This window comes from Monomorium pharaonis, chromosome 4 (genome assembly GCF_013373865.1).
Source record: "Monomorium pharaonis isolate MP-MQ-018 chromosome 4, ASM1337386v2, whole genome shotgun sequence".
NCBI lineage: Eukaryota > Metazoa > Arthropoda > Insecta > Hymenoptera > Formicidae > Monomorium > Monomorium pharaonis.
The window spans coordinates 26,182,054-26,204,182 of record NC_050470.1 but is presented as its reverse complement, the minus strand read 5'-3'; the positions used below and the strand labels follow the sequence as shown (position 1 = coordinate 26,204,182).

At 39.8% G+C, this 22,129-nt stretch overlaps 1 protein-coding gene across 1 annotated transcript in view; it reads right to left on the bottom strand.

The window, feature by feature from the left end:
• Nucleotides 1-21,857, bottom strand: part of LOC105839846 — a 47,626-nt gene extending 25,769 nt beyond the window's left edge. Inside the window, exons 1-2 of the mRNA XM_028189109.2 lie at nucleotides 21,721-21,857; nucleotides 19,986-20,207 (exon numbers count right to left, since the gene is read on the bottom strand). Of these exons, the coding sequence (XP_028044910.1) occupies nucleotides 19,986-20,189 (204 nt within the window). The 5' untranslated portion in view covers nucleotides 20,190-20,207; nucleotides 21,721-21,857. The remainder of the gene's footprint in view (nucleotides 1-19,985; nucleotides 20,208-21,720) is intronic.
• Nucleotides 21,858-22,129: the final 272 nt, after the last annotated feature.

Sequence of the window (22,129 nt, the reverse complement as noted above, 5' to 3'; positions counted from 1 at the left end):
ATAAAAAAACTATACCTAATGATAACAGTCTCGCCGAGTGTTTTACTTGAAAATTGCAAAATTAATCGATAAACTGTCGACAGAAGTCCGTGTGTCATCGCGTACCGGACTGTCAGAGATGTTGTGTATAATGTGAGGTCACGTTCAATTGCTCGAATCGCGATAGTGTCGCAAATTATGCGCCTGCTTGCTTCACGTGGAACAATATACGCTACAGAAATCCGGTATAATCTTCCAGCATTTCTACGCTTTAATTATGAAGTTTTGTTGAAAGTGCTATCATTGTTTCTTGATTCTTCTGGCAAGATAAAAATTTGTAAATTATAATTACACATTATAAATATTTATCCTTGTATATATTTCCTAAACATTTAAATAAACTTAAATAATTGAATAATTAAGTAATCTGTGTTTAATATCTTTCATCAAAATCTTAAAACAGTCTTTGAACTTTAACAGATGTTCATTAAAGTATAGTTATAATTTAATCTTAAGTTAAAATATTAGGCAACCGCGAGCACTAAATTCGGCCCATTCGAGGTGAACGTTCATTTTCATGCAACCCCACGTAACCTACGAACAGCGGTTTCAATGGCTACCGCTAGTGTCCCAGGTAGGAGTCTTGTGCATAATAAATTTCTTATCCCGACGCGCTCTCCATTGAATCCTGCGTCTCTTCTTTCATGCGTGGCACGTGCTTTTCGGCCCTCAGCTGCCATTTTTCCCCTGTGAAGTTTTCAGGTACCGTCGTCGTCGTCATTACTCGAGCACGTGTCCCCTCTCATTTATCCTCCTCTCGGTTTCCGGTCGGAGAAGGGCCCGAGGACAGGCATAAAACAAAAACTCACTTTTAAACGGAGAGAAAAAACCGCTCTGCCCTGTGCTCCGTTTAAAAGCTCTAGGATAGGAATATCTGCGGGGGGTGATCCAGTGAGCATCACATTGCGGTTTTAGAAGCGTAAAACCGATTTCTAGAGCTACCAGAACGTTTTACTTCGTGTTACGGCCTTTCTCACATAACGACTTTTAATTATTGCCTTTAAAATTATCGTTGTTTTTACATTGGTACAAAGATAACGCGATTTAATTTCTTGGAAGAGCACAGATGGTTTAAAGAAGGATAGATTACAGATCACAGTTCTTATCAACGTATAATTAGAATATTCATTTTTGTTTGTCTACAATGGCTAATGAAAATGATATCCAACAGCACCTACAGTGCGCGCTAACAAAAGCTTTAGCTGATTACATATAATTTGACCGCGCGAAATCGCCATTGTCCACCTTGAACATTGTCAGCAGATAATATAGGATTTCAAGTGTCACCGGCTTTAATTGATTTGCCAATCATATGACACTCGTCGTCGCGATAAGGCGTAACCTTTTGCTGTTGCTGCTGTTGTTAGCACACACGCGGACAATATCGATGACACTGTTCTGAGAGTCAATGTCTATTAACTGTAATTGAAATGGCTACCCGGTGCGTGACTGTAGCCACGCATTCAATTAAATGGCTAACGTTATAATTATCTCCAGCAAATCTCCTCCCATATAATTTCTCACAATTAACGCAGCCTCGGCAAATTAGTCGTTATATTAATTAATCCCGCGCGATCTCTTTGTCGCAGCCAGAAAATACCTATATGTATAGTTTTGCGATTGAGCCGGGCACAATGAATCACTCTCTCTGTTTTCTCGGGCCCCACGTAAATCATTCTTTCAGGATCATTCACTGATCCAGCGAGATTGCGATATCGCAGATTCGTTGAGAAACCTCTCGGCAGATATCTCCTCGGCGGGTTCTTACTTTCGCGCCACTTTCGCGATGCAAGACAATGCTCGTCACGAAAGCCATGGGAGGCGTAATTGTTGCCGAACCACGCACACTTCGCACGCTCGGTGGAAAATCATGTGACTGGAAATCGCGAGGTGAGGGATTTGATGGTAGTCGGGGTAGAAACGTCGCCCGTGCGACCTTTTCTTCTCTTGCGCCGCGAATTGTCGCACGTTCCGGTTTACATAATTCCAGTTCGATCTATGACAGAAATGACTATTGCAGATTGGGTAATGTGCTGGTTTCCGCGTGCACGGGGATTCTATCTAGAAAAACCGCGGTGTGACAATTCGTCGAAAGAAACGCCAAAATCGCGAAGAATTAATTTCCATCGCGGTTGATTTGTCACTGTTAATTGAGAAGTTTTAATTAGTCTGTCAAAATAAAAAAATTTAAAATAATTGGAAAAGAAATCTCGCAAGTTTTAGTTACGATAACTAAATTGAATTAAAAAATGTGTCTTGTACTGCAACGTATCATACAATGCCGTTCCTAGATTTTATTCGGAGGCTGTAATACGCCTTATAAATTATCTTGCAAATAATTAATTTTCTCTTGGGAAAGAAGCTGAAATTCATAGTTTAGTTATTGACGAGATTAATGAGATTAATTAATATCCCTTTTCTGTTCTATCTATCTTAATTAACACAATTTGCATAACAAACTCTTAGATTTTATTTTTGTGCTGAGAACCCCTATCTTCTATAGGCATGGAGGCGTCGGTTTTCACGGTTCTTCTCGGTCGGGAAGAAAACGACGCTAAATCGAGCGTGCCGAGTTCAACTGCAGAGTCTCTGAACCCATCGCCCCGGGGTCAGGAATTCCACGCGAGGGTCAATCACTGTCACTTGCATTGCCAGAGTCAAACATTTCGAGACGACCAATAGAGATTTTTTTTTTAAACATCGAATTCGATTAATCGCGTGAATATATTTGCGTCCATTTCGGACTAACGTTATTCACGACAACGATTCTGTAAAAAAGACCATATTGAAACTTCTTGCCTTTGTTTATGGTCCAGTTTATTCTCCAATCGCACGAGACGGAAGTAAAACTGGAATATTATTACACATTGTGCGTAGTTTACGTTCTATTTCCACGGAACAGTAAACTGTTGCATTTGGGTTATAAAATTGAGGATGCAACATCGCATGAAGTTGATGACGGTAATAATGATGACGAGGCAATGCCATGTAGTGTGGGTCAAGATTATCTTGCGATCTCCTTTTATGGATTACCGTTGTAACGGCAGATTTATCCACTTCCACTTTATCGACAATGTTTTCAGCGTTTTATGAATTCAAAATAGAAGAAATAACATTATTAATGAAAGAAGGCCGATGAAGAAGGCCAATAATATTTAAACTGTTCTAAATTGAGTGTCATGTCAGTATTAATTGACAGCAGATGTCCGATCGTACGTCTAACGATCTAGGCATTAAATTAGCAATCTGATATACCGACGTTACTATTATCCATACGAGTTTACTTTGAAAATTTTTTCTACCCGTGTATTATTTAATAAATCTGACGTAATAACGTTAAAACACACTGACCGAGAACAAAGGGATATGTTCCAAGTGTAATAGATAAAAAAATCAGATAAAGATCTCGAGTTACCGCTAAGACGCTAACGATAAGACACGTGCACAGACAGACTCGTCAATCGATACCATATTTATATGTACGTTGTAGCTCTGCCCACCGTCCTCGCATCCCGATAAGAAGCCACTCGCGAAGGACCACACAGAGGCGGGCCTTCTCAAATTCGCTCGCTTCGAGGATCGGCCGCGGACGTCTACGAGTAGCTGACAATTGACACCCGTTTCCGGTCCTTCAAGCGAAAACACAAAGGAGCAGCGATGTCCTAAAGAAGAAAAGGGGGGCACGTGCCCTCATCGCGTGCCCCTCTTTTACGTCGTGGCCCGTGTTCTTCGCAATGTGTTCTCGGTACGTGGAACATAATACGGTCATGCTGGAAAGCTTCCTTCCTGCGAACCCGCCGTTCGCGCCGTGCGTAAGCTTCTTCTTCTTCTTCTTCCTCTGGAGCCATATGGTATTGGGGCTTCTTCCTCCGCCTCGCGTAAGATGAAAGCGAAACCGCATGTTGTTACTACGCGTTGCACGGGCGAGTGCATGCGCGTGCCGTCACGAGGATGCAATTCGCGTGATAGACGTGCCACGAGCGTGCCATTCTTTAAACCGGATGCATGACTTCAAACGTTTTCTTCTCGCCAATTGATTTGATAATCGGCGAGAAATACTCCCGAATTTTATAACCGCTTTAGCTACTCTCTCCTGCTGTGTCCGGAACAAGCGGACTTAATTAATACCTTGACTGCTGGACGCACATGTGGCATCCAGGAACATTATTAATATGAATTCATCCGATGCTTCTGGCACATCTAATATATTTCTTTCACATAGCATCAATGATAGAGCATAACTTGATAAATTAAAAAATACAAGGTGTATATGTATAATCTTTTGTACTCATTTTGATAATAACAAAGTCATCATCTACTCTAGCAAATTGATGATAATAATGTACGTACGTGCACTGCATTATTATGAATGAATCGGATAATACGTTGCAGCAATGAACTATACGGAAGCGGTCGAATTAATTGTAAGAATTGCTACGTGGAATTTCCCGACGCGTCATGAAAAATTTCCGCGAAGATTTCTCTCGCTCACGTAATTTTAATTCTATTCTCGCTGAATTCTTGCAAAATTTTTCATAAAATCCCAGAGAAAGTTTTATCCCTGGAAAAGTTGATCGACAAATATTGCAGCTGTGTATACAGAACATCGTCAAGAGTAATCCATGACCAATGGAAGTACCAAAAACAGTTGTTTCACTTCCACCACTTTTTATATATGAATGAGACAGACTGTGTGTAGTGGACCGACGGGATATGGATCGTTTTCGAGTTTACATCCTGTCGCCTCTCAAAAGGCGGAACGGACATGGTGTCGCGTGCCAGCTTTGCGTTTAAAAGAATAAGACAGCTGTGTCCCCCTTTTGCGAAGAAAGTACCGCCGTCCAGCCCTTAGAGTGAAGTACTCTTCGCTCGAAAAGTCCCAAAAATATTTTATTACTAAGAAAGCTTTTCCAAGGACGTAGCAATTCTATATTTTGTCGTAAAAAGCAAATATTGGTTGAAGAAATGGAGAAAAGCTATATGTGAATATATGAATACAAGGAAATGAAAACAGAACTGCCCACAAGGAAATTCTATTACTTTACATATCTTATTATGCGTAAGCATTAACACCATCGCATTTTCGATCTTTAATTCATTAACTTGCAATAAAAAATAATTACATATGCATGTTAGGATAGTTTCTTTTCACAGGATGCGTGAAAGCGATGCTTCCCTGGAGAAACGCTATTATATTACCAACGGCAAACAATTATGCAGACATATAATGCTACTTAATGTAACAATCTAACAATCTAGCAACTTTCGTAAAACAGAAGTTCCAAGCGAACTCAGCACAGTTATCCACGACTGAATTGTTCGTACAATTAGTAAGATAAAGACTGTTTACAATATATACATACATGCTGTTTAAATTCAATTGTCTCTAACATTAAGTGGAATTGAAAATACCTTGCAATTATCGTTATTAATTCATTAACCGTGAAAAGATTCAACTTCTTTAAGTGACATTAAAAATAAATGCGAGCATCTTGCAAGAGATACAGATTATCTGCAATTTTTAATTTCCCAGAATTAACTTTTAATTTAAAATTAACAAACTTTGTTATAACAAACGTAAAGCTTCTTTTATTTCATACTAAAATAATTATAAGATATAACCCATTTTCTCGTATTTTGTATTTTTTTGTCTATAATTCACACAGCATTAAGAAATAATCCGTAATCATTTTAAGCATTTAAGTCACAATATTCTTTCGTTTTCCGTTCTTCTGAAGAAACGGAATTAACGGATTATTTACATACATTTAGGCATGTTGTTTTGATTATTTATATTTGTGGCCTGATCCATCACATTAAGGGAAGTAGAAGGTCGGTGACAGACGGTCGCAGGTCCGTATAATTGGTCCTTCCTCTCCTGCTGATTGTTTTTAACGAGAACAACTCGACCAACTTTAAGTCCCCCGTTTACCACCAACACGCGCGCGATTATTAGCGACACACAGCCGCCGTGCGTGGAATGCTAGCATCCGGTTTGTAGAGTATGGAAGAGCGCGACAAAGCATCCTCTCCTATGCTGGCCCGACGTTGATACCGCTCTAATCTCATCGAGCGTGTCACGCTAGTGATCTCTTGAAATAGGAAAACAAGCATAGTTATCATACTTGCAGCTCATCAAATGCCCTTCCAGACGGAAGACAAATTAACTCGTAATTGCGATCGCGAAATATGTTGCATTGACTTACGTATTATTGATTTACGTTACAGTTAGTCTTTGACGTTAGTATTGCGTATCATCACATATATTTATTATTTTAGTTTATTATAAAATTTTATATTAAAGTAATATGTTACACACTTATTGTTATCATATTTTTTTCAATATTATAAACTTTTGCTTTAAAAAAACAAATTGACTATATTAAAAACAACGTTATAATTTATTAATTTAATAATTAACAATTTAATTTGCATAATTATTGCAGATAAATATCAGAAATAAGTTTTATTTAAATTGAATTAGACTCACTCAATTACATAAATCAATTGAATGGGTTAAATTTAAATTGACCGATTAGTCATAGTTTATGAACGGAAGTTGACGTACTATTAAATTTGAGTCCAATTAAATGCATCTACTTCAAGTGTCTATTGGAAAGCGAGCAAAAATATTTAGATGCACAATTGCATCAAAACAATTTTTAATTCTTATGAAATTCTGCTTTGCAAATATTGTTCTCATCTTCTCATCACAAATAAATATTTCTTTAAAGTAGTCAACCAAAATTCCATATTATTAACGTCATAAATCTAGTCTAGATAATCTGTTTTTCCGATTTATCTAACACGGCTGTGTGCGAGAGTGATAATTTATCTTCTAAAGTGTATAATGCAGAGCACAGTAATGCACAAGCTGGCGCTCATCGTTGAACAGTGCGTTCTTCATGTACGCGTGCCGAAACATCCATTAAAGCTTTTCGTCTGCTCTCAAGTGTTGAAGACATAATATTTGTAGAACAATAGTGGATTACAGCCGACAATCTTGAACTATTTACTGTTGCATAATAAATAAATTAAATATTACGTCCTTTTCTATTAAATATTACACTTATTATATTAAAATAAATATATATAACGTACAAATTATATGTTACGTAATATAACATAATAGTTTAAATTAATTGAAATGGCATAAAATTTGTCCATTTATACATTAATAAAAGTACAGTTGCTAAAACTATTCAATACCTAGTGTTAAGCATCTTCAAAATATTATTTGTCTTTTGTCAGTTTTTATCAAGAAAAAATAAATACCAGAGTTGTGAAAAAAGCATATTGTTAAATCATGACAAAGCAATGCATAACTGGTCATAAAAGAGGACAAAAAAGGAGAAGCTTATGCCATTTCTTCGCGATACATATCAAAACGATATTCGACGCCACTCTATAATTTACCTGCGATATATCATTTTTCGCAGTGATACGGGTGCACGGGATAATTCACGGGAGTCACGAAAGGGCTCAAAGGGAGCACGGTCGTGCATCCGCGCGCACGATCACGGTCGTCTTTTTCCCTTTGTGTCGGACTCCTTCGTCTTTCGTCCAATCACGTCGCCACGCTTCGTATCTCGACCGCCAACTCGCCCTTGTTCCCAGTCAATGCACCGACGAAGTCTTCCGCTGGACGCACACCTGACTGCGGCCAGCGTTACCGCGACGATAACACCGACAAGGGCGGATTATCGTGAGTTAAGAGACGGGAGTTACCATGAATAATGCAACGTCGCGCCAGGAATCGCATGCCATGAAATTTATACGAAGAGGTACCGCACCAATCTCTTTTGTTAGCAATAATTTTTAAATCACACCTCTAGCTTCATATTTCTACAAAAAAAATATTAGAAGTTAAACCGTTATATAGATAGACAAATTTACATCTGAATAATATGATTGTCTAAGTACTCTAAGTAATGACATTATAGAAATTGTTATGTCACATTTTTAGAATGGGATGGAATTTTAAATCTGTTTTTAAATTGGCTAAAAATTGGGTAGATATGTCACTTGTAATTTTCAAATGAAATTGCTCTTCCTTTTGCGAAATATTGTAAATTATTGTTTACGGATCAGAACATAAGCGGCGAAGGACGATGACGCGTTCCGTCTCATTTAACCCATCCTCTTGACTTCATTTGACCAAGTGTCAATAAGTCCTACTCCATGACGAAAACGAAATTCGTTACAAGAAATTTAGCCTTGGCTCGCAATGTTTTTTTTTTCGAATCAGTAAATTTCAAATAAATTAAAATATTATTAATTGTAAATTAAATTTTTGCTCAGTAGTTGATGGATGAGCATTTGAGCCATATGTTATCGAGAAACGAAGAAAAAATTCACTTCGTACAATGGCGCCGCTGGGGGTTCGGAAAATGCAGGTGCAGCGCGCACCTGCGGTCAATAAATTCCCTTTTGTGCAGTTGCAACCACGCCTATATATAGGCTGTCGAACGCCGCGAGACTTCGATGACGTACATCTACTGGACTATTTCCAGAGGTTCGCCGTAAACCTAATATTGGTGTCGTAATAAGCTGCGAGTGAGTTCGATGGGTTCGTTGCACCGGAAGTGTCATGTTCGTGCTTTAACTCTTTCGTCGGGGGCGTAGGAAACTACGGAATTGAGGCAGTTTGTCCATCAACGATAAAAAAGACGCTCGGGAAAAGGCGCGTCCTTTCTATTTACGATGTTTATCGTCACTATTACGCCTAGTCGTGAATGATAAAAATATTTTTCCGAAAAACAATTTTTTAAGTAGCGCTATGTGTGGATGATGAAGACACCTTTTGTGACATGTTAAAAATCAACATTAAAATTAATAAGACTTGATTCACTTCGTTAGTTATTGTACGGATGTAACTTTTTCACCCGTTACATCGTAGGGAAAAAGATACACGATATCACTATGGCGCCACATTAGTCATTATGCCATTAAAGTTACAATTGATCGTGATGCTAACACACTTTTTATTCACTCATACAATTCTGCGAGATAACACTAATTAATTTTAAACGCCCTATTCATAGTCATCGGGAAGGACGAATGATATACTGACGCTGCATACCTTTGATTAGAATATCACTTATTTGTCACCACACGTATATTAATTTTATTCGTGATCAAACAAGTGTCGTTGGAGTTGTCAAGTTAAGATGAGAAACGTATATACAAATAGGCATAAATACATCTCAATGAAGATTTAATTTGAAGTAGACGGGATGCGCTTACATTCAAATTAATGTATAATAATATTATCTCATGTATAATCGCATGGCTGCAACGGCATTATCCCTCCTGACACCCGATACGTAGTCCACAGACGCAGCTATACCGTGGTAACTGGCGCCGCGGCTATCATTATGTTGTTTAACTCATAATACGCCGTAACGTGTACGCTACTGCACCGTGTATTACAATCGTTTACGCGTTTCAACGATCCAGTTCGCACGTGTGCGTGCACAAAGCCGGCGCTCACACGTGCGCGCGAGACACGGTACGCTGACCGTCGCGTCGCATCGTTGTGCCGATGCAGGACGATAAAATATGTATTGAGACATGTAACAATAAATGCCTCGGTGGTTTAATTGCCTCTATATATAATCGAAGTTCTTCATGTCATTCTTTTTTGTTATATTGTAACTGCGTTTTGTGCACTATCACATTACGAGGAGAGAAAGCGAGACAGCTATAAAGCAAGACGGTAGTAAATATTTTTTTTTACTACATAAATATGAATTACAACCTATACGAATTAGAGACCGTCGCGGACTACAGATTGAGATTGAGATTGGATTAGAATTCAATCGTCCAAAAGAAAGAAATCCATTCTCAAGTTTAATAAACCTCGCTTTGATTGATCGAAGTCCAGTTCGATTTCAATCTCTATAAAGTTCGATACGAATATAAGAGATTACACATATATACTCCTTATATCTGTGTATGCCTCTTTAAATAAAAATAAAATTTATTGCATATTAGTTAAAGTATGGATTGTTTAGTTAGATATGTCGACATCCGCTTATTGATGCAAATGTCTTCTTTTCTCTCATTCTAATTGTTATCTCTAAAATTATCTAATAAATTTTTTCAAATTAGAAATTTCAAGTATGTAATATGAACACGTTTGTTTTGATTTTGAATCGTTTCTATAGTTATTGACTCTCATTTCATATCCGGCCGATTCGCTTTGGATCCGCGTACTATCATATTTGTATGAGACACGCAGAACTTCCGCTTGTTTTGAATCCTTGTATAAGTCTCATCCGGTCAGCTTTTGAATATCGGACAGGCGGTCCGTTCTCCGGATCAACTGCTTGCATCTTATTCAGCATCGTTGACATGCAGTTCTGTGCATCTCGTCGGTTGACTTTCAAAGGATGCAATTCGCTCTTCCATTATATTCCGATGTTTAAATTCATATTTAAATTCATGTATTTAAAGCATTGTATAAATTCAGAAACTGTCGGATTTTATATATTTAATTGCAAACTGCTCTCTGCTTTCTCTCGACCTCAAGTAAGATATTTTATTATTATTAATAAATTTTATAAATCGTTTCTTTTTTAATCCGTTCATTTTATTGCTTATAAGTGCTCTCAAAAAGCAATTTCATTTTTTATTCGTGCTGTTCCCTTCTTTATTTCGTTATTTGTCATCAAAACATCGCCATAACGCCGGAAATTTTCTACATCGCCGAGGAATAAACGAGCACCCACGTTTCTTCCACGGTTCCCTCGGACTTTTACGAAAAAAAGAAAAAAGAAAAACTCGCACGGGGGGCGATAAACCGGCCGAGTCCATAAAACCGCCGCGGATTGTCAGGGGTCAGTCGCATGGCAGTTATCGTCAGTGGTGCCTCTCGTGTTATGCGACCGAGGCGAGGGTCTCTTACTCCCGGTTATTATGAAATAGCCAACGGAACAGAATCGACGTAGGCAGTGCGGCGTCGAGATGCGGCGACGGACGCCACCAAGCCATCTGGCGCACAGTGCTCCCATTCACTCTTTCTTCCGACGCTCCGGCCACCCCTCACTCACCCTTCGTCGCCGTTGTAGTAAGAGTTTCTTCATTCGGCTTCCCCTTTCTTGTTCGCCGACGCGCCGCGCCGACCGCTGGCATATCAGGGCGCGATATCAAGCGTTTGCCGGAGTCACCGCGATAACCGTGTTTGCACTCGCTCGCCGCGCGTGGAATTATTGCGACCAGAACAAACGTTATGCCCCGGTGGCCTTCATAGCGCGTGAAGCGGCGATCGGTGGCGATAGCGACTGCGGCTACTTCCGTTCGCTTGAAACTCGCACGTCGAAACGTATGAAAGGACACGTATCATTTGCTACCGCTATAAATACAAATGTGGGTAGAAGATATGCTATATAAGTATATAAAAAAAAAAAATTCCACGCCACCTGGTTCCCTTTAAAATGCACGTGCAAGAACTGACCGAGGTGCACGACAAAGAACCACGTCCAGACGGTATACACCCCGCGAGCGCATTCTTTCGCCGTAATTTGCAGTCAAATAAATGATCGGCAAAAACAAACTGGTCGCACGAAACTTGAAGAGAGGCAAAAGACACTAAGGTCCTTCTATTCCCAAATTTCGCGTCCTTGTCGAATGTCGATCAATACTGTTCTTTCATGCGATTCCACCGCAATTTCGGCATTCACAATGATTCGCTTTCACCACGACATTGCGTCGCAGGGAGGATGATCTGCGGTTTCGCACCGCGGTCAGGATACACGCACGCGTCCGCTCCCGTCTCGGGCGGGCGTTAAACTTCTCGGAGTCACGACGAGAGGAACCTGTTCGCACATCATTATACTTTTGGCCGAAGCGAGAGAAGATCCGATCCAGGGGTTCCCCACATCAATTCCTCGCGACCGCAGAAATTAATCATTTCATCGTGTATTCCATCGCACTGTGTAATTTTTCTTTCGTCAGGCCTGTCCGCAGTTTGTGTTTCCTTCCTTACTGTACATCGCAAGAAAAGGCGTACCGTCACGAAAGTGGACTTTTAAAAACCTACTTTCAGGTTGTACGTAAATACGTACGCGGTATTTAAAAATATCTACGGACGGCAAATCAATTGTTCAGACATTGATAATAACAAAGAAACAGCTTCAATTAAAAATATAATAATTAAGTAAATATAATTTCTTAGTAGAATCACTATCATATACCTATGACAATCATAACAGTAGAACTGATAGGATAACCTTTTGTAGTAAATCTTTTGTAGTATTTTATCTGTAGAAATGTAGAATTATTTAAAAGACGACTTGAATTATGTATATGTAAGTTACGGAGAATAGAGCTTAAATGTCTTTTAACTCCTTCGATCACTCTGTACCACCCCTTCCCGCCTATGCAGCATTGTGCCACGATGTTAGCCCATTATTATGCATGGTCCATAAAGGCTGACGGAGCCGTAAGAATTTTAAGTGTAACAATCAGCATTGTTCGGCATCGTATGAACGAGAAGCTTGACCATCTGCACTGGAGGTTCAAACCGCAATTGTTGATCGGCCAGATGTTGAATGTACATACATTGAAGAGGGAAAACGGCTAAGGAAAGATCTTTAATAATTGTAGAAACAAAGACGTGCGCGAGTGACTCACGGATTGTTGCATAATGCAACTTTTGTAAGCGACCACATGTTTGAGAAATAATTGTGATCTTATTTCGAAATATGTTCTTTGTTTTTAAAATTTTACATTTCTAGATAAATTTATAATTTACTTTTCACATTTCGTCGATTTTGTAAAATTGAATGTCACGTGAGTGTTTGAAGGACATCCAAGAATGTTCAGTCACAAATTTTACATGCGATACATTTCTTCAGAAATAATGTTACATAATATGACATTTCGAGATGTGACACATCCCGATATTTTCCCAGTTTTGAGTAATTAAGGACATTCACGGACATTTCCAGAATGCAATTTTACATCCTACGCGGTGACACAATTGGATATTTCGTAGTCTCGTGGTGACACAAGACCTTTTGATGCTTCGGTTGGCAAGTAGCCAATGGTATATTGCAAATGCATTAACACGCGTTCGCACGTAATAGTATGCAAGAGAGACTGGAGACGCCAACGTTATAGCTACAAATGTCCTTCGAAGAATTCTCTCCGCGGATCACCGTTCATATCCGCCTTTGATTGCGGTTATCTTATTGCAACAATTCCTGAAACTAATAAATTCACTGGTACAGAAGCTCTTTCTATGTTAGTAATCTAAATAAAGTCATCAATATTAATCAATGCCTAGCAGTATTCCTTTAAAAAGACGACGTACTCTCGTGTGATGTCTCTCTTAGAGTCATTACCATTTATTATTTATTAAAGCAATAGAAAATAAGAAAACGTTAAAGTAAAAATTGTTAAATTTTTATGAATAAATAGAATTACTGATAGTAAAGCATTACTTCAATTCAAAATCTGATACTAATAAAAAACATACAGACTGTTGTAAGTATTGCAAAATTATGCATTATATATTATAAGAATTATATATTATAATTATTATCGTTTACTCTTATTGGATTATAATTTTCGGTCATGAATTGAGGAACTTTTACAATATGCTTTATATCCCACTTGCAATTTATGACCCATGTCGTTTCTATCGTTCTTCGTTCTTACACGTTATCGAAGCTCCGTTCGCTTTACGAGCGTGTAAAACATCTAATTTAACGGCGAGTACATCGCGCCTTTGGATCGCCCAAGTTTAACCAGGCAATAATTCGCGGTAGCGTGAATGAGCGTTATTCGCGGGATGAATACTTTCGCGTGCGCGTGCAGCCGGCTCGCTTCGCGAGTGCTTTCACCAGTAGCCCGTAACCAATCCCTGACGACATTCACGGCTCAGAAATTCCTACGATGATCCCCATGAATGAAATTTATTCACTCTCGATTCGCTGGAGGCGGAATTCACATCCTTTTCAGTATATTTCATATGTGAATAAATAGATATAAAAAATTTTTTCTTTATCGTTTCTTAATTTTCTTTATTGGCATTACCATTTAAAATAATTTGGAGGTAACAAAAAAAAAAAAAATTTTGTACATTCTGCAGAAATAAATCATCAGTATTTTCCTCATACCATATCGAGAGGTTTTTTGCGACGTGATGAAATCATTCGCGATAGACCACGTGGTGAATCACTTAATGTCTGTCCGTGAGACGTATCGATATTTTCGTATATCTCTACGCGGTTTCACCGCATCTGTGTCATACCGCGTTTAATCCGATTGTGCAAAACATTGAGCGATCGTCGAAATGTACTTGGGAAGTGAACAGGCGTCATATTGCGTAATGTGCCGATTATCTCGGGCGTTAAGCAATGAATTCCGGTTCGACTCGAGTGTTAAATCGCGGATGTAGCGCTATGCTATTCCCATGTGATATGACGTGTGTGTGTGTGATCAAGCATTTCAATTAGGAATTATCACGCGGTGGCATTGAACAGGACGAGAACGCTCGAACGGGCGAGCCGGATGAATTTTGCCAAGTGGAGAAGTCCCGATGAAAAACGATCTAGTTTCTAACCATTCAATCCATTTATTTAATCTACTGCATCATTTTATATTTTTAGCTTACTGTATTAAATTGATATTTTCTTTTATACACACAGGATTACGCGACACACTCTTTTTATTTAATTATTTTCCTTTGAAGAGATTTTGTGGAACCACTACTTCAAACAGCTGCTTTAATCCCTTTAAAACATTTGTTTCCAAGCTCTGATATCTGATTACGGACGGAGGTAAATTTAAAAATTATTTTTAGAGATCCTACAAGCTTTCCGGATCAATTAGTGAAATTTGTAGCTTCCGCGCTTTTTTCCTGATAAACCAGACACATCTCTCTCTCTCTCTCTCTCTCTCTCTCTCTCTCTTTCTCTCTCTTTCTCTCAATAAGATAGTAGAACAGCTACTCCTTTTCATTTATCTGTCTAATGTCTCGACTCAATCGGCGGTTTTCTGATCGTCCGACCGTCTTATCAGTGCCGTTTACCCGTTTTTCCACGAACTGCCTCTTCATATCCATAAAGAAATAAAACTGGTGATTAGCGTTGTTCGTAAGAATAGAACGAGATTCAAACGTCAAGCGAGATAACAGCACGAGTGCAACGTAATTTTTTTTTTACACACAGATATTTCTCACGAAATATGAATGAAACGATTGATAGATTCTCTCCGGCATTCTGTTTGCGAAATATTAAAATGCGAAATATCAACATTACTAGAAAATATATAACAGAAAAAACCCATTACATTAATCCTTATAATTGTTGAAATGTTTGTACGTACTGCATCATAAGAGAACTTTAATATATTATTTTATAATATATATAATTTCCTTCATTTCATATGTGTGTGTGTGTGTGTGTATGTGTAATTTAATACGCATTTACAAAATGAAAAATGTGTGTCTGCATAAAAATTCTTTTCTGTCTACTAACTGTTTCTTGTGAGTAAAGAGGTGAACTGTTTTTTCAGAGTTTTAATCAATAATCGACGTTTCCGGATTCGATTGTCCTTATCACACGCAGTAAAGGATTGATACTTGTTGTTAGTAGTTAACATACTATACTTCCGGTCGTAATCTTGAACTTAGCATACAGGCATTCGTTTCTTCCCCCCTAACACATGTGATAAAAGCATTACGATAGAGTGACTTCGCGATAATGTTTCCACGTTCTCGAAGAAGAGAAGCAATCACGGCCTATATTCCTTAAGAATTTACACATCTGAGATAGCTTTGTGATAAAAAATGTTTAACTCTTAAGTACGATATGTACAACGATATAACGCTCCCATTTAACGATCATATAAAGTTAATATAAAGAAAAATATGAAAAAAAAGAATTCGTAATTTAATTAATACACATATATTTGTAAAATATATAATTTTGTCAATTTGATCCATAATTAAAAATCAACCGATAATTGAAATCATCACCTTGTTATGTCTGGTATTGCGTTTCCTCGTGTAAACAATTTTCCCGTGTAAGCAGAGATCGATCGCGAGCTGGAAAGATTGGAGCACGTCATCGCGGTTATGTCAACAATGAAGAATTCCTCATGATGAAAAACGCGATGGCTGCGGTTCCTACTTTTTACCGAAGTGTTTCGTACGACAGTGTATTTGCTTAAGATCGTCCATTCGGTAAAGACTCCCAAGCCTCCAATCCATCCGAGAGAGCAGAAGAGTTCATCTCTCGCTCCCCTTAGAAAATGCAGGCGGATAATAATCTATAATTATCTTCGGCATAACAGAAGGAACGACGCGCTGCGTGTTTGACGCTCCATAAATAGTTGTTGAAGATGGAGACAGAACCGGATCGGCGAGCCGATCGTCACGGAAGGCACCCAATATGCAATCGATAAAGCCCATCAGATGAAAGTACAGAAGGAAATATCGTTTTCATATGGTAAAGCGATTTTTCCTTGGGCATTCCGCGTTATGACGGAATTATCCTTGGATATGGGCAAGGACCTCTGGATGAGCTGTATCCTGATTACAGGCTATTGTAAACCGCCGTTCGTCATTGTACGGGGTTTCTTTCATGGAAAGCTTTAACGGAGACATCACCCGCTCCTTTTCTACATCTCTTCCTCCGTCCGTTTCTTCCGCCTGCGTCGCGTCGCGTCCTCATCATGCGGGCGAAGCGGCACGTAATAATTAACGCGAACACACAATTTTTTATTGTGTACTCTTCGTGCCGCCTTCCGCGAGCGGGAGAATCGGAGCAGGAAGAGGAAAGGCGATGTTGGTCGTGTATCTACATTGACGGAAACGATGCCAGATGAATGTTCCTGTTCTCACACGTACGTGTGTATAATCGTGCGTTACCTGGATGTCCCGAGAAAGATTTAAGTTGATTATACAAGCGGCGAAGTAATGACCAACGATCCTCGAGTAAATACCCGTGTAATTGCGAGTCTGAGGTGGCGCGACCACTTAAAGAGTTAATCAGGATATATAACCGTAAGAGAGAAAGATATCTCTGTTAAATATCTCATATTATTGCTGTCTCATGACAGATGAGTGGCCTGGAAGAACTTCATTGAAATTTTTGTTTTTATAAACGGACGAATTTTGGCTTTTCCTATTCTCTCTTTCGAAAATATTTTATAATTAAATTGTTAATTAATATCTGGGTATAAAATATGGATAGCATAAATATGTGCAGTATACGCGATCTTGAATTATGAGCATCTCGACGCGAACAAGAGAGGTCCGCTGCGTTATAAATTCGACCTTCCTCGAGTCACCGATGCGAGAAGCTCTCTCCTACTCCAAGGGAATTATAGGACAATGAACGTTTTTCGAAATCTACGCGGACTCCTACGTGTCGTGCCAAAGATGATTTCGTCACTTCCGATTGTCGTCTTCATGATGCGAGCGCAATTTATTCCATCTCTAAGAAAGTTAATGAGACATAATACATTGAATAATGCGACATTGTTCAAACGTTATAACGAAATATCCTACATTTGCGACGAAGACTATAGAAATAAATAACGATATAAAATGCTACGTGCTACATCGAAGTTAAAATAATAATAAAATTTAACTTATCGGAATCGTCCAACAACGCACCGTAGAGTAACAAAGAAACCGGAAACACGGCCTACCGCGCCGGATATTGCAAGGGCCAGGACAGGTCCGGGACTAAAGGCGTAACAAAACATAGAATGCGATCTTGTGTGTACAAGAACACGGATCATTATCTCGGCACAATATTCAGTCAATTTTCACGAAATATTTCAATACCGAAAATAAAAAAGACACACAGTAGAAAGAATTTAAAACATAGATAAAGATCAAAATGCACAACTATTAAGGCGCCTCTCTCACATGTCTAGTATTGCAGTGTTAATTGCTAAAAATACGGAATTCAAGTGTCGGTAATTGATCCAAGGTTCCCTGCAAACACCGCCGCCTAATCCGAGCAATAAAAAACTCCGCGTAGACCGGCAGCGAGCTCGATTAAGTGGATCCGCTATGACCGCCGCGGCTCGTTTAGTTTTTCACCGCGCATTGTGAACATGGTTGCAATATGTGTGACATCGTGGTATGCGGGGTTCTCACAGAGAATCTAGCGACAAAAACTGCGGTATATATACGTAGCTTTGAGAAAACGGGGATTCAGTCCCTGCTCTCCATTACTTCCCACAATAAAAAGAGGACACTTCTTGTGTAACGCAATAAAGATACTTCCAGAATTTACACCGCCACGAATATCTCATAATTAAAAATTAAACCCCAAACACAGCCGTGATCTTTATAAATTGTGCTCAACATCGCCCATGGATGCGTGCTGAATTAAATAGAGTCATTGCAATTACAATTGGAATGCTAATTAAATATCTACATTTCGTACTCCATTGAGGAAATACTTATGATGAGTATAATCATATATAGAGGTGTACACGACCGGTATCTCGAACGGACTAACGGAAGCGGCTATACATTCTGCGACGACCTTTGCAACCCGCGTGCGAAAGAGGTCAGACAAGCGTAAATACAATGAAAAAGTCTTCGTCACATGGGCAGCGAGGAGAATATCGCGCGCGTAATATCTGGAGCTCGAGTGGAAACGAGGATAGTGACGTTTGCATGCGAATACGGTAAAAATTTTAAATACACCGACCTTGATCGCAATCGGGCGTGCGAAATTGCAAAAATGTTTTAATCGCTCTAGAAAACCCCCGCCACCTTTGTCGCTTACAATCGACCGTGTTCTTTTTATTCTCGTGGAAAATATTTACGAGAATACTTATTATCAGTTTCTTTAGATTATTAAAAAGAAATGAATTAATTTAAAGAAACACGATGATCTTCAAGAGTACCCTGAATTTCTCCGGCGGAAAAGAAGGCGAGATTTCGGATGACAGTCAGCATGTGTTCGGCGATCTGTGCAGATGGTAGAGAAAAATATATACCCTGCCTAAACGCCCCTTCCCGGGACGAGGACTCTCGAGAGAGTCATGTTTCTGTTCGCGCAAAAAGGGACGCGAAACCGCACGGTACGCGCCGCGCAGTTACACTATGGCGGGGACTTCAGAACCCGTGAGAAATTATGCGGCTGTCACCGAATCTGATCCCACAACCGCAAGAGTCACAAATATTTCCACCTTCTAAAGCAGCTATTACTCTAATATATTATAACATTCGTTAGAATCTCTTTTATAAATATACAGTAAAATATTTAATAACATTAGAAGAACTTTATTGCTGTCGTCATTGATCCGCTTGTGTAATCCATCGTTTTATCATAATCGCATTTAAAACGAAGGTGTGAGTAAATTACGGATTAAACGGCGAAAATAATCATGGATTAAATATGAGTCCATCAGGCGCACACGTCATGCAGGCACACACGTGGTCCAGCTGTTAATAACCGCTCAGAAAACATACTGCTCTCATTTTCGCTAAACCGCTTTACGTCACTTAGCAGACCGCCCGCGAATGCCGTTTTGTTCCCCCCATTTGCCTTATTGGATGCAACATCGCTGCTTTTTACACTCTCCCGCGTTGTTCTTAACCGCCTCCTGCGGGCGACATGCAGAATCCGTCGCGCGTTATGCTGTAATAATAATGACTCTATCGCGCCTTCGTTCACGTTATACGTCAGTGAAATTATTGTATTTATTATTGAACGTAAAAGGTACGTATTTCACAATAATTTTCGTACTTATCGAATAAATTTCTTTCGCAGGTAATGCGTTGCGATATAAAATAAATAAGAGAGTTCGTCGAGAATATTAATTGGCAACAGAGATCTCGTTCGCGAACGGCATAGAATACGGGGGGTCTAATGGAATCCCCTGATTTTCGTTTCCGGCTCAACGATTTCTTCATAAACAGCGAGCTTCGCAAATGTATGGGAAAATAATCACGGGGTACTCACCTGTTGGGGCGCGGTATCAGCCGGGGAGAAGCTCGACAGGGCGGTTAAGGGCGCTAGGGACGCGCATGAGGACGCTCTCGAGGGTGGCGGTGTGTGACCAGGGGTAGGACTTCCGCTTCCGCAGCTACTTGCACCGCCGCTGGAAGAGAGACTCACGCTGTCCGCCCGCCCTCTCCACGGCGAGATCGACACGTGCTTCAACATTCCTCCTCTTATTCTTACCTGGAATCAGAATGGTTTGCCATTAAGTCGCGAGCGTTGAACTGGGCGAGCAGCGCGACCAGTTGGTATGACTAATAACCGGCTATAAATTCGATCAATTGCCCGTTCTGTCGGCGCAATGGCGATAACGAATTCGTAATTCTCTCATTTTATCAGATGTTCCTTTCTTTACCCTACAATTATGTTCGAAGAGTTACATTTAAAGGTCCGCATAGGAAAACAGCGAAGTAGTAGAAGCGCCAAGTTAACATACGAGAGCGATATGTAGAAAATATTCATAACATAAAAAGATTACGATGACTTTTTACGACCTACTGCAGGTTTAAATGTAGGACTACTTTGAGAGACGGTTGCCAGCGATGCAAGTGAAATTGTCGCTCCGAGTTTCACTTGGCGTGGGCTTCCGCCGGCGGCGCGGCGTGGCCGTTACTGTTAAAAGCATTTACTGGAAGTTGTGTGGAACAGCCTACATTTCAATTAATCTCTTTGTGCGTTTCCTCTCGCAAGGTCGTAGAAAAACCGTAATTGGTGCGGCGGCCTTTCGATAAGTAGTGTCCGACTACTGTGATTGCCGGGCTGAACAAATGTGGAAAGTGGCGGGAAGCTCGCCCGCAGAAAAACCGGACGCCGCCGACAGTAGACTTTAAGAGCGTCCGTAATAATTTGACGACGTCGGAGAGTGAAATCGGGCGGTCGCGGTGTCCAAAACAACGTCCACGCACGCCTACGTCGTGGAAAGCAGGGAAAAGCCTACGCGCTCGAGTAAACATTAAAGTCAGCCGTAGATGTAGAAACCAGAAGCTCAAAGATCGCGTATGCGAGGTGAACGAGGATGCCTTTCCGCCAACTGCGGAATGTTGCGGTGAGGGGATCCAAGTAGGAATAATATCTTCCTTTGCCCTTGTTATCGTAAACTGTTTACAGCTCCACCATATTTATAATTGTTTTATATTTTCTTTGTATATTTCTTTACATATATTTAATCCTGAACTTTTACATATTATAAAATAAAAATCTTAAGATGTTCATGTAAATAAAAATCAGATTTTACAAAAAGTAAATATTATATGTGATTAGCTCTCATTTACTTTCATCGATTGATATAAATGTTATTTTTTTAAAAAATCTGTAAAATGAACAAGCGCATGAAAATAGCAATTTAATTGTTAAGTAATAACGAATTCTGCACATTTTTTAACCATAAATTCAAGAGCTTCTTTGCAGTTTTGAAGTACAAGGCGCCCAAGTATATTAATTACTCTCTGCGAAGTTTTTCGTACAGAATTCTAATGGAACACATTAGTGTTTCCTGCGATGCATCATCGGCGAAGCGATGTGTTGCGGTCACGTGCATCCGAAGGACGCATCGGCATATCATTACAGGCGCCGTGAGGGGCGGAAAGGAAGCGCGTCTGCACATTTCCGATTTTTAAAGAGAGGAAAAATAAAGCGATACGCGCAGTGAATATCAAGTGCAAAGTTTTTTTGCATTATTTTCCTATGTTGTACTCACTTTCACTAAATTCGCAGCTGAGCGGCCTGCTCACTCGCGATAGCCCGCGCGTCAATGCGAGCCAAACATTCAAAGCTGACGTTCAATGTGCGGCATCGAGACCATCCGAGTCCTCACTTAAAGTCTCAAACCAGAGAGCAATTTACGCGCTACGGCCACAACAACACACGAACGCGGATTCACCGCGTCACAGTCGCGATTGCGTCGACAGAATGCACGAGGAGGGATTTCCGGCGTGCATCCCGGCATACGGTCTCGCGCAAACAAATCGCCTCGCGCATTTCACACGTAGTGCGTCTTGGAATCCGTTATTCAGCAAGACGTCGTGATCAACGAGCATCAAGATGCGAACGAGAGTTTCCTCGAAGAGAATTCGACGGTGCGCTCGTGGTGGACTCCGAGATATCAA